Raw genomic sequence first — 13,273 nt, forward strand, 5'->3', positions numbered from 1 at the left:
AACTGACAGGTTTCAGAAAGGGCTAATATGATTCTTGGTGATATAAACAGAGGAGTAGTGAGTAGGAGGAACGAGATGATTTTACCTCTGTATACTGCATTAGTGAGACTTATCCTGGAATATTGCATCCAGTTCTGGTGTCTACTTTTTTGAAAGAATGTTGAAAAATTGGAAACGGTTCAGAAAAGAGCCACAAAAATGATTTTAGGGCTGGAAAAAATGCCTTACAGAGAGATTCTTGAAGAGCTCATGTCTAAGTACCTTCACAGGGAGAAAATACTGTATACTGAAGAACTCTAATCTAAGCTGAGAAAGGCATGACAAGAACCAATAGCTGGAAGCTGAAGCCAAATGGAAATTCAAAATAGATATAAGCCACACATTTTTAACAGATATTGATTAACCATTGGAACAAATTATCAAGGGAATTGGGAGATATTCCATGTCTTGATGTCTTCATATCAAGACTGGATGCCTTTCTGGAGCATATGCTTTAGTCAAACACAAGTTATTGGATCAATGCAGAGGTAGCTATATGAATTCATATGGCATGTGTTATACAGGAGAGGGGACTAAATGATCTAATGGTCCTTTCTGGCATTAAAAATCTATGACTGTAATGGAAATTGGATTGGCCCCTTAATGTTTGTGTTTTCTGTCATGTTATAGTTTATCTTTATAAAATTAGCATACAAAATACTGAACCAAATTTTCAAAAACAGCTGCACAAGTTACAATTGCAGAATATATGCAGTGGTGAGCTGGAGCTGGTTCCCACCGGTTCGCAGGAACCGGATGTTAAATTTAGAAGCCCTTTTAGAACCGGTTGTCACGGGGGGAGAGGGAGGGGCACAACCCCCTCGTGGGGTGAAGACGAGGGAACCGTTGTTAATATTTTGGCAGCTCATCACTGAATATATGTATACCTATACAAACAGGCTATTGTTTGACAGGCACATTGGCCCAGTGGTTAGGATGCTAGGGATTTGTGAGATTCAGGTTCAGTTCGCTCTATTGCCATAGACTTAGTGTGACTTTAGGCACGAGACACTTAGTCTCTCTGTGCCTGAGTTCTTACAAATGGGTATAATGGTACCTCATGAGATGTTAAGAGAATTTTTTTTAAAGACTGAGGTGCTCAGATACTATGGAAATTAGGACCATATAAGTAGTTAAGAAAGATTGTGCAAACAGAACCACTTTTCCATTACAAGTACATATTCTGTCTGTCTAAAATTATATTAATCCTCCTTCTGGGGGTTTCTTCCCCCTCCCCCCAGCTTCTTTCAGAATCTCTTTGCTGGAATTTGTTCTTTTTTGACACATCATCTTAACTACAGCACAAATTGTTTTATTTTTAGATTTGTGAATCATCTAAAAGGACAAATATTTTGGCCAAAATATATTTACCTATTCCTGACAATACTGTACTGCAAAGCAAAGGTGTATTGGAACAGGCAGAATTTAGCTGTGACCAGCAAGTTAAACCCACAAATGGAGAAGTGGGAAGCAGTAAGTTACTTATATGTGAAAAAGATTTGAGCCTGGCTTAGTGGTTTGTTGGCAGAATAGTGCACTGCGAGACCGAGGTCTTAAATCTAAATTCTTTGACTGATGCTTGAAGAAGAATTGATAGTCTCCTCAGGGAGTAGTGTTTGGCCTCCTTCCTCCTGACCTCTTACACCAAACCTGTGGTAGTATTTAGTATTTTTCAGAGCTATGTCAGAGTGAAAGCACTTTGCATTACTCTAACACTGAGACCTTCCTTTGAAATGCCCTTCCTGTAGCTCACTCTGCGATGACACAGACACTTGGTAGTTCCTCCTCATTGGCAAAATGATGACCATTCACCATCCAGGATTTTCCTGCTGTTCGGACTTCCTTCTCTGCTTATCCAGTTCGATTAATACCTCACTGAGAGAAACACATAAGAAGTTTGACTTCTTTGAGTAGTGTCTCTATGATTGCTTCACTTCAGGTGCACATGCATCTCTCGAGTCCTTGATCAGAGATTTTCTGTTAGCAGCATCTGTTCAACCTGCACATGCATTCTATGAATCCTTGTGCCATTCACCGAGGTGAAATAGGGCTGCCCGGTGAACCATTCTAAGTTCCTAATCAACCATCTTAGCCTGAGGCGGAGCCTTAGTATGTCTGCCTTGAGCATGCCTCGTCTATCTCGTGTAGTTTCTTATGGTTGGTTGTTTAGGATTAGCTTAGTGTAGTTAATTGTTAGTAGATAGTTTATAGTTAGTTAGTTAGATATAAGTAGTGAGAAGATTTATTTGTTTCCTTTCCCTCCCTTTGGAGAGTCTTATTCTCCTGATATGGCCCCAGTCCTCAGCTAGATCCACAGTCTTGGAAGCCTCAACCTTTCGGCTCAGTACCATAGAGGCAAAAGACTCCTCCTGTACTAGCGGGGCTGGAAAGTCCTGGAGAAACACATCTCTGATAGGGTCCTGGTACTGTCTACGAGGGACAAGGTGGTCATGAATAAGCCCTCCAGACAGTTACCTTCTGGCACAGCCCCACCATCAGTACCTACCCACTCAGCACCCTTGGTACCAGGCAAACCACAGTGTCGGTATATTCTCAGTCAGTGGTACAGCCTTCTTCGGCTACCAAGTTGGTACCAAGCCCCTACTTAGTACCACAAGAATTAAGGACTTGTTTGTGACGGATGAACCAGAGTTCCCATTGCTCATGTGTACCAAATGCCTCTGGGTACTGAGACACTGATCTCCAGATTACCATTGTTTTCCAGTTCCACGGGACTCTCAACCCTTTTTCATTGGTGTCTCCCAGTTAGAGGATACTGAGGAGGATGAAGATGACTTCCAGTTAGTCTTTTCTATTTCTGTACATGGTGCTTCTACATATCCCAGAGCTGCTTATCAGTAGCGATTCACTAGATCACCAGCACTATTACATAGGGAGGCTGGAGTTGGACAGTCCTCTGCCCCATTCAAAACTGAGTGATAGGCACGTATTGGCCAGAGAGGGGGTGCTTGCGAGAGTCGGGTAGGAACTCTATTATGTTATGGTATTGGGGTGAGGATCTTCAGACCGACCCTGATCCACAAGGGCCGTGAAGAGGCAGTAAAACAACTGAGGCTGAGGCAGCCACGGAAACAACAGGCAAGATTTTAAGTGTTTTATTGTGTAAAGCCAGAGGCAGAGGCCGAAAGAGAGCCACAGGCAAAGGCAGTAGCACAACAAAACCAGTGTCAGAGGCAGAGGCAAAGGAGAGCCAGAAGCAAAGGTGTACTGAAAGGGCTCTTGAATGCTCTATGGGTAAGAGAGACCTGGGAGAAAAGACCCTGACTGACAGGGGCAAGGAAAAGAATATGCCCTGACTGAAGCGGGGGCAGAAAAGGACTGAGGGAAGAACCACTGCCCCAATCCTGTCTGACCGGGGAGGTGTATGATGGGCTGGACTAGGTCCTGAGGCCCCCTGCTGGAGGCCTCATAGCCCTTCCTCACCCCGCCCCAGAAAAGAACAGAGAAGTCCTCCTGGCAGCCTAGAGTGAATGCAGAGGAAGCAGCCAACCAGAGGGGCTGCTGGAGCAACCAATCAGGGGCCAGAAGTGCCATGTAAAAGGAAGCAGCAGAGGCAGAGCAGTCAGTTGTTGCCTGGAGCTTGAAGAGGGACGACTGGGTGCCTGGCTGGCTGGAAGAGCAGCTGGACTGGGGACAGGTCAATGCAAGCAGGCTGAGCCCAGGGGACTGAGTCCAGAACCTAGCCAGACCAGGTGAGGGTACCGTGAGGGGCCCTGCTGGTCTGGTTGAAGACTGAGCCCAGGCGAGGGCTGCCAAAAAGACACCAACCTAGGCTACCAAGATGGGCCCTTGTTGGGCTGTTAAAGAAGGCAGTGCCTCCGGGAAGGAAGCCTTGGTGCTATCTCCCTATACCAGGGCCGTGAGCAAGAATTATAGACTATATACCCTGGAAGAGGCGATACTGGTCTGCTGAGTCACTGAAGACCGGCCAAAAGAACCATCGGCCAGGGGTGGGGGCACTCGCGAGAGTCAGGTGCCACCCCATCGTAAGAACAGGAAAAAGCAGGCTCACATCTGACCAGAAGGGGGTTCCCGCAAGAGGAGGGTGCCGCCCCATTCAAAACAGAGTGATTGCAGGCATATATCGGCCAGAAAGGGGCACTCGCAAGAGGCAGGTGCTAATGCCATTACAGCCTCATAGAGGTTATAACATCAAGCTATACCATCCACTTTATGTCCCTCCCTCCCTTTCACGCCTTTCCCTGTCCCTCTTCAGGGACCTCTCTCACGAGCTTTTATTGAAACAAGAAGTGGACTCTCTCCTTCAGCTAGGAGCAATAGAGCTAGTCTCACCTCCTCACAAAGGGAAAGGGTGTTACTCAAAGTATTTCCTTGTGCCAAAGGAGGATAGAGAACAATTTTGGATCTAAAACTACTAAACAAATTTTTAAAGCCTCCAAAGTTCAAGATGGTGACTCTGGCAACTATAATTCCTTCACTAGAGGAAGTAAATTTTGTTTTTGACCCTTGACCTACAGGATGCCTATTTTGATATAGTGTTACACCCATCACACATTAAATACCTATGTTTTACTATAGGCCGGAATCATTTTCAATAGTGAATTCTTCCATCCAGCTTTTCTTTGGCCCCAAGGGTATTTTCAAAGGTCCTGGCAATAGTGGCTGCTTACCTCTGATGAAAAGCAATTCTAGTCTTCGTGTACCTCAATGACTAGCTACTCAAAACCAATCCTACAAGGCAGTGCTGTCTTCACGCAGACAGCTCTTTTTCCATGGTGGTTCATCCATGCAGCCCTATATAGCATCAGTGTGTTGCATGAGGATGCATAAGACGCACGCATGGGCCAATGAACAATGCTAACAGAAAATCTCTGATCAAGGACTCAAGAGGTGCGTGGGCACCTGAAGTGGAGAACCCATGGGGAGACACATCTTGAAGAACCACAGTTACTACACAAAATGAGTAACCTCTTCTTACAAGGTTGCATCTGGACATCATTTGCCTCTCTAGGGAAAGAGAGAAAATAAGATCCATCTCAACTATGTCTTTCTTACATGGGCTTTAAGTATATTTTGGTTTTTCTGTTCACAGAGAGAGAAACGTCCACTATTTCAGTGCAGTGAAGCAGCAGCTGAAGTGATTTCTGGAGCTGTGACAGGAAAAAATAGCCTGCTCAATTTTTCTAATTGAGGAGGGAAACTCACCTGTGAAGCCAGGGGCTCTCCTTGAAGCAGCAGCAAAATGAGGCAGCTTCTGAGGTGGTCTCTGGAGCAGTAAAAGAAAAACCTAGCACTCCCATCTCACATGTGGGGAAGAGACAGTTCCGGAACTAGCTTCAGTCTCTGAGAGCTTATCTACACGGATACTTAGTTGATGGAAAACCAGGAGATGAATCTAGAGCTCACTAGCTTGCCACACCCTAACTGATAGTGTGGACCTGCTACCAGGCACTAAAAGTTCCATAATCGCTTTGATATACTGATGTTTGCAGTAAATCAGAGTGTCCTACAAAACTTTTGGTGCACAAGTAGCAGGGTCCACACAGACAGTTAGTGTGCTGCAAGCTAGTGGGCGTTAGAGTCACATTTTGGTTTGCTGCATGCTAAATTTCTGTGTAAACAAGCCCTGAGGAAGAGGTGCCTCAAGACTTCCACAGAGTGAGGATCTCAATGAGCCTTCTTCATGCTATTTTCTCTGGCATATAGTATCTGAGTGGACCAGTGAGTGCTTCCTGTTTTGCTAAATTTTGCCAGTAGATTTTAACCTCTCCTCTAAGAAGTTTCCTACAAAGCCTTTTTAAGGATTGCTGGGAGTTTTACTGTGTTTCCGAAGAGTTACTTGAAATCTGTAAGTCAATGTGTGACACAGAGGCCCAATGGTGGTTCAGTAACCTGTGAGCAACTCTTGTAAGGCTTGACAAATTCACTACATCTAACACATTGCTGCCACAGTATTTATCTGTACAGAGCATCTTGTAAGATATTGACTGACAGCCAGTGGCACATTAGTCATTAATATAATTATGAATGTGTGTGTGTGTGTGTATATGTATATATATATATGAGTACTTACCCATATTATGCTTTAAAATCTGTAACCAAACAAAGGGAAAAACAGGTTTTCTTCCAGACAGAAACGAGGATAGTTATTTCCTTGTCTCTAATGTAATAAGCATTGTGGAGCTGAATACAATTGGAGCTGCATTTGTATGTCAACAGGAAAAGGCAGGGGGATGGCAGGATGTAAAAATCAGTATGGGAAGACACCAGATACTAGAGCCATGGGCCGGGGGGGTGGTGGGGAGAGGGTTGTCTTGTCTTTGGGGTCAAAACAGTGAGTTGGGGGGTGGGGAGGAATATAAAGAAAAGCAAAAGGGACATTTTTTATTCATTTCACTGAAGAACACTCCTGGTGGAGGTGAGTAATTCATGAAAAATTTGGATCTTGATTTGACTGAAAATCAGCAAACTCTGCAAAAGGACTTTGAGGGTGAGAAAACTATTTTAGCCAAAGGATTGTAGCTTGCTAAAGTTAGGTTTAGTCTCTTAGAAATGTGTTATACTTTTGTTTCAGTTGTAACCATATCTGTTTCTACTACTCTTACTCAGTATCACTTGAATATCTATCTTTGTTAATAGCTTCTCTTTGATTTATCATAAGTAGATCTCAGTGCTGTAATATTAAGTAAAGTGTGAATTCTTGGTTGAATCAAATAAGTTGGTGTGTACACTGTCTCTTTGGAGATAGTGGACTTGTTAATTACTGAGAGTGCCTAGTGACTGGTACTGGATATCACAGGGGAATGCTCTTAAAGGGGGCTCACGGACTTGTGTGCTCCAAGTGTTAACTTCAAAGCAAAGAAGGGACTGGCAGAGTCCTAAGAAGTTTGACTGGGATGGCTAACAGACTGGGGTGACAGGAATCTGTGACTCAGTTTAGCACCAACAAATCTCTCTCTTGCTGAGGCAGGGGGTGGTAACAAGGTAAACCTCAGTCCTGGGCACACCGAGAAAGTATAACACAATGGTTTTGCCATTTTCATATCAAGTTTTTGTGACTGGCCTAGTCAGCCAGTGGTTCTGAGGAAGGAGATATCCTCTAATTCAGAATCTGGATGCCAAGTCCAAGAACCAGTAAAGAAGATCTCAAAAGGATTGGGAATAGACATGTTTTTTCAGAATTCCCTCCCAGTCAATTCCTCACTCCAGCAGATCACAAACTGCCTATTGATGCCTGTCAGAAATTTTTGCTAGATCTGCTAAGGAACTGTACATATTCCCGAAGATCTGGGGGTTGAATGGCTCTCCTCCTTTAGGCCCCAGATCAAGAAAGCATCCTGGTGTGAAAGACTAGTCACTGGGGTGTGGAAGATGTATAAATTAAGATGGGTAGACCTTTAACAACAAATGGCAGGGTTGAAGGATCAGTGTACTTGGGTTCATTTTTCTGAAGATCTCAGCTTTCAAAAGCTGGGGGAAAGCTGAACGAGAGAGAACTTTAAATTTAATTATAATGATTTATTTTCTTCCAACAACTTTTAATTTACAGATGTACCTTTTCTTCTGGATGAAAATGAAACTGAAGAGATGTGTCTTTTGACATCAGGAAAACTAATGTATTCCTTATCCTGGGCGGTCGATGAGGAAGGAATTCCGTTAGCCCCTGTATCTCAGAAAATAATCTCTGCTTGTTACAGGTAATAATAAATCTTATATTTCTATAAGATTGTCACAGGTTTCACTAAATAGCATCTCATGTTTAATACTATGGGAAAAGTTATGCTAAATTATCATTTGCTTTATGGCAAGGTGTTCTGTATAATGCTAATTTACTGTAGACCACAGTTAACCTATTTTCTACAGATTTCTTGGGTGTTTCCATCTTTATTTTTCTTGTAGTCATGACTTAGAATAAGACTGAACCTGATGATGTCTGTGAGAATTGGAAATGTTTGCTAAACCATTATGTATATAGTATATAGGAGCTAATGTATGACAAAATAAGTGAAAGTCTTGCATTTCTTTTTAGTGTGCCAAGAAACATAAATGCAGAAATAGCTACTGGACTCTTGTGGTTCACTGACAGACAGAAGCTTACTGAATGGGCCAAAGAAGTCAAGATTGATCCTAATGACCCTGAGTATTCAGATTTGATGGAATTCATTATGGTAATGTTTAGCAGAGTTCAATATTAGGAATTTGTAATAATTTATAATTGATTCTAGAAGAAACTATGTATTGAGTCTAACATGACAGGAGTTAGGGAATTTCTAGATATTGACTACTAAAGCATTTTTTACAGGAGATCTTTGGCTCCAAGGTTATAAATAATATGGGCCTGAACTGTGAGACTACTTCTGTTCAAGATTTCTGGAGATGCCAAAAGAAGTGGGAGCAAAGCTGAATAATTTATGTATATACTTGGAGCAACAAGATGAAAGTGTTGCTCCCTAATTATAAGTGTGCCTATTTTTATTTTAGATTCTACTTGAATCAGATAGTTACCCCCTCTCCTTTTCTTCCTCTCATATCCTTTTCCCTTTCCCTAACTTTGGTCATTTGCTCTGAACTCTTTCTGGTCATTCTTCCTTCTGGTGTCATACCCCACTATGAATCTTACCCCATTGTTTAGATGAACCGTAGCAGACTTAGATCATCAATCTATGGATTCTATGAAAACAAATGATGGTGAAGCCCGGGAGAGCAAATGAATGAAACAATTTGCAGCCATCTTGTTTGATGAATTTTATTCTTTGTTTCTGTTTCAAGTCTTGTCATTTCAGTACATCATTTAGAGATAGGAAGGACAAAATCTGTCGGAAGGATCAGGGGTGAGGAAAACACACTGATGGGGAGCCTCATAGGGTTTTCCCTACTTCATTCACTCTGTGGATCTCAGGGATTCAGAAGGAAGTTAACTTTACGCATGGAAACAGGAGCCATCCTACCAGAGACACACTGCTGTCAGTTAGGTGATCCTATAGCTGCTCAGTAGTAGCTGCAGAGATTAACCAGGTGGTGGTCAAATGTGGTGCAGTGGTAATAGTTGAAAATTACTGGGGCTCTGTGGACTTATTCGAGAGTCCATGTAATGACTTCTGATCACTGCCTGAACAGCTGACTTCACTATGCAATTTGGGGAATTTTTCAAAAGCGAGAAGAGGCTTCACTGCTACAAAATCTAGTTTAATTTTCATTTTGAAGTTTTTGAAAGACTAAGGGTTGTCTCCTTTGATCCCTTTGTAGATACTGAGTAGGCTGCTTCAAAGGTGGTAGTTTTAGACTCTGTTTCTCTTTGTAATATTTTACAACATATACTTTAAGCAAAGCATCTGGATCACCTGGATCGATCTGTCTTCAGCTATCATTAAGACTGCGCCAATCACAACACGTCCACCATTCTTCTCGCATTCTTGCCTTTCTTCTCCACATTCGTCTGAAACGTTTAACAATGTCATCTTCCCATCTTCTTGGAGGCCAACCAGGTTGTCTTTTCTGTTCTCGCGGGTACCACTCAGTAATGATTGTGGTCCACCTATTGTCCGTGAACCGTGCTATTTTAAGAAACATCTTCATTAGAATTTCGTAGGCCAATGGATGTATACAGAGATAGTACGGATTAGTCAGTCATTTAATTTCTGTGACATAGAAAAATACTAGGTGGATTTTTAAAAAAAAAGAACAAATAAAAATGCCATACAAACTCAAATGTCTGTTTCTCCTTAAAGTTAATACCAATAGAAAAAATGTGGGCCTTTGTTCACATAATAAAATCTATGTTGAAGAGAAGCCCCAAATAATAGCAATGGTATTGCAGGTCATACTGAGATGTATTGTTAGAAGTATGGGACGTTTACTTAGAACCTGTTGGTTCTTTGCTTGGCTCAAGCCAGTAGTTTCACTTTATAAAAACAAATAGCAAAATTTATTAATCATCACCCAAAAAGTTTTAAAATATTTGAACCTTGCTTTTACTTTCTCTAACAGTATGCAAGATCCAAGGAACAAACTGTGTCAAAATATTTTCGTCTTGAACAGCTGCAAGAAGAATTTAACTTTGTTACTGAAGAAGAGATTAAAAAGTGTAAACGTTTCCAGCTGTTGCAGCTTAGGAATTCAGAGCAATTAGATTTCTGCCATTTTCGGCAAATACCACTGTATGATAGAGAGATACCAGATGCAGTCATTCAGGTATTTGTTTCATGTTATATATGACAATCTGAGTTTAATATTAATCTTTCATTTTTCACAGTAGTTGAATTCAACTTTCCTCTTCCTATTTGATTTCTATATGCAGCAAGGACATGTGTAATCTTTTACAGTATCATGATATAATGCTTAAGAGCAGGATTCCAATGTCCTTATTCATGTTGACTAGCACTTCATTACTCAAGTAGTCCTTGTTGAGTTCAATGATGTAAAGTGCTAGTCAGAGTAATGTGATCCTGAAATTTTAACACAATAAATTGGACAACATTGCTTTCAGTATCTAGGAAATAATTGCTTTTTGTGACCTTAACCCAAGCATAGATTCTTCTAGTGCTGCTAAGAAAAAATTAGGGCAAACATAGACAGTTCTTGGGATCCTGTTATATTAGCTATTTCTGAATGCTCCTGATGACATTTTTTTAAATAAAAATATTCAGGGATGTCTTTTGCTTGGTCTTTTGTCCCCTCTAGCTCCTTCTGATACCAAACGAGTTCTAGGCAGTGTTGGTAATTCTCCTTTAATACAACTGCCCTGGCTGGGATGATTTAGGTGGGGTTGGTCCTGCTTTGAGCAGAGGTTTGGACCTCCCGAGGTCTCTTCCAACCATAATCTTCTATGATTCTATGAACTGCCTGTTTTGTCCTGTGGTCCTTCTTTGATCATCAGTATTCTTTCTAGGATGCATGGGTAAGTATGCATAACATAGATCGAATGCAAAATGTAGTAAAGACAGTGGCCACAGAATGGGAACTTTGGAATAGCATTTCCAATGCTCCCACAAGTATGGTTAATATCGGGAAGTGCTGGCATTGTTCACTGATGATATTCAGCTGTTTATATGTTTTGACATCTTTAATGACTTCTCTGTGTTTAGCCTCTCTGCATGCTCTCACAAAGTAATCTTGTGGCTTCATCTTCATTTTCTTCAGCTAAATATCTCAGGAAATACAGCCAGAGGAAAATCCTGCAGCACCACTCCATCTCCTCTGTCTTCCTTCTTGACTCAGATATTCCATTTGCCTCCTTTTCTCTTATTCTGTCATCATCCCTGACTCTAAACTCTTCTCCTTCTCCTAGGGTGGCAGTTTTATCTAGCACACACTCCACAACATGGACTATGTGTGCCACCATCACTATTTCAGATTCATCTTGGCTGAAACTCCTCCATGCTTTCATCTTCTCTCATCTTGATTGGCTATGGCCTCCCCAAGTTCCAGTTCTCCAAACTGCAAAATACTTTGGCTCATTTTCTCACACATACAGAGAATCATGTTTTCCTCTCAAATTTCCCCACTGGCTCCCTAGTTCATTGCAGTATTCATTTCAGAAATGCTCTACTTATTTTTAAAACCCTCCATAGACTGTCTCCAACTACCACCAGCTTTTTCTTTGTCTTTTCACACAACCTCACAACTGGTGGTTCAAGCACTTTTTCTTTTCCTACTTCTCTTCCTTTGCCCTCTGCTCAGTTTGCATCAGTTTTTTTCTTGGTGTTGTCACACAGTCTCACTACTTTTAGTTCCAACACATTTTCCCCTTTCGTTCCTGTTTTCATAAAACTGCTTTTCTGTATTTCTGCACCTCTTTGACTCTCCTTTTGTTTTCAGCTCATGTATGGGGAAACACATATTTCTCCTCTTGCCTATATATTTTAAGTTCCCTTTCCCACTGTTGTTGTTAGTTACAGTTTTGTAAATGTTTAACTTTGTGAAGTGTTTAGGGATACACTTTGAGAGAATCCAGCAAAGATGTCATATTCTGGAACTTCTGTTAATTTCATCATAGTTTTTAAAAAGTGGAACATAATATAGGTTGTTTAAATGCCTCTCTTCGTTTTCTTTAAAAAGTTTTGTAAAGATCAGTGTGTGATCCAGGAAAATTACCTAATTCTATATTCAGGAATATGAAAGCCAGTTAGAGAAGGATATATCAATGACAGATGTGGATCCTATTACTGCTCAAAGGATTAGGTCTGGCAACTTTATAAGGAAGGTATGTCAACAAATATTGACATGACTGTATAGGCTATGAGAAAAATGACTTTTTCTTTTCAGAATCTGTAATGTGAAAGTAATACTTATTACAATGTTGGATTGAAATGTACTAGAAAATGAATAGCAGTAGAATGTGCAGCAGCAGTCCAAACTTCTTCACTAATGAACCTAAAACCTTTTCTGAAGAGATGACTTCTGGAGCTGAGTCTCTGTACCCAGACAATCCTTGGCTTCCAGACTTTAAATAAGGGAGTCATTTGTGATTGTGTTTTTGGTGAGCTGGACACCTGTCCTCAATTGGACTGAGATCACCAATTAATTTTGTATAGAATACTGAATAGCTATCAGATGGTGATGGCTTCTGGTTCCTACCAGCCAGCACTGGAATTCAGCTGATGATCTAGAGGTGAGGGGCACCATGTTCCATTACCAATGTCTGTCACTGCACTGTATGCATTAGCAGCAGAGTGACAATGACTAGGGCCCAGACCAAGGGCTCACATCTGTAAGATGCTGAGTAATTCCTGTGGCGTGTTGAGTCCTCTTAACTCTTATTGAAGTAATAGCACCTCAGCATCTTCAGAAGTAGAATTTAAGAAATTGATATTTTAGAAAATTACTCCATTGCTGCCATACACAAAGTCCAGTAGTGGTGAACAAATGTAAGTAATGGAGGCAGGGATACACTAGAGAAGGTGGAGGGGGCTTTGAATCTTTTTCTTCTTAGCTGGTTGTAATGGGAGTTTGTTTCATGACACTCTTGACTAAGAAGATTAGGGTCAAGGATTTCTCCTCGGTTGCCCCCAGGGGACTTTATCAATGTGCAGCCAAATTACTCAACCTGAGTGTGGGGAGAAGTTTTCTGCCCATTAGAATCATCATGTACGTTAATTCAGTGGGTGAAATTTTGTGCTGCAGATCTAAGAGGTACAGCACAAATCTCTCAACACAGGTTGTGGGAGGAAAGTGGCTTAATGCCATCTTTGCAGATTCCAGTCTGCTGCAGGGGCCAAAATGATCACCAGCATAACTAAGGCAGCCTGGGGAA

General features: G+C 41.4%; 1 protein-coding gene across 1 annotated transcript in view; it reads left to right on the forward strand.

Annotated features, from left to right (window-relative positions):
- The window catches only part of CC2D2B (coiled-coil and C2 domain containing 2B), an 88,306-nt gene that overhangs the window by 29,166 nt on the left and 45,867 nt on the right, over nucleotides 1–13,273 (forward strand). The window contains exons 16-20 of the mRNA XM_065553625.1: nucleotides 1,362–1,512; nucleotides 7,571–7,718; nucleotides 8,051–8,189; nucleotides 10,009–10,212; nucleotides 12,131–12,223. Of these exons, the coding sequence (XP_065409697.1) occupies nucleotides 1,362–1,512; nucleotides 7,571–7,718; nucleotides 8,051–8,189; nucleotides 10,009–10,212; nucleotides 12,131–12,223 (735 nt within the window). The remainder of the gene's footprint in view (nucleotides 1–1,361; nucleotides 1,513–7,570; nucleotides 7,719–8,050; nucleotides 8,190–10,008; nucleotides 10,213–12,130; nucleotides 12,224–13,273) is intronic.

Source organism: Chrysemys picta, chromosome 7 (genome assembly GCF_011386835.1).
Source record: "Chrysemys picta bellii isolate R12L10 chromosome 7, ASM1138683v2, whole genome shotgun sequence".
Classification (NCBI taxonomy): Eukaryota; Metazoa; Chordata; order Testudines; family Emydidae; genus Chrysemys; species Chrysemys picta.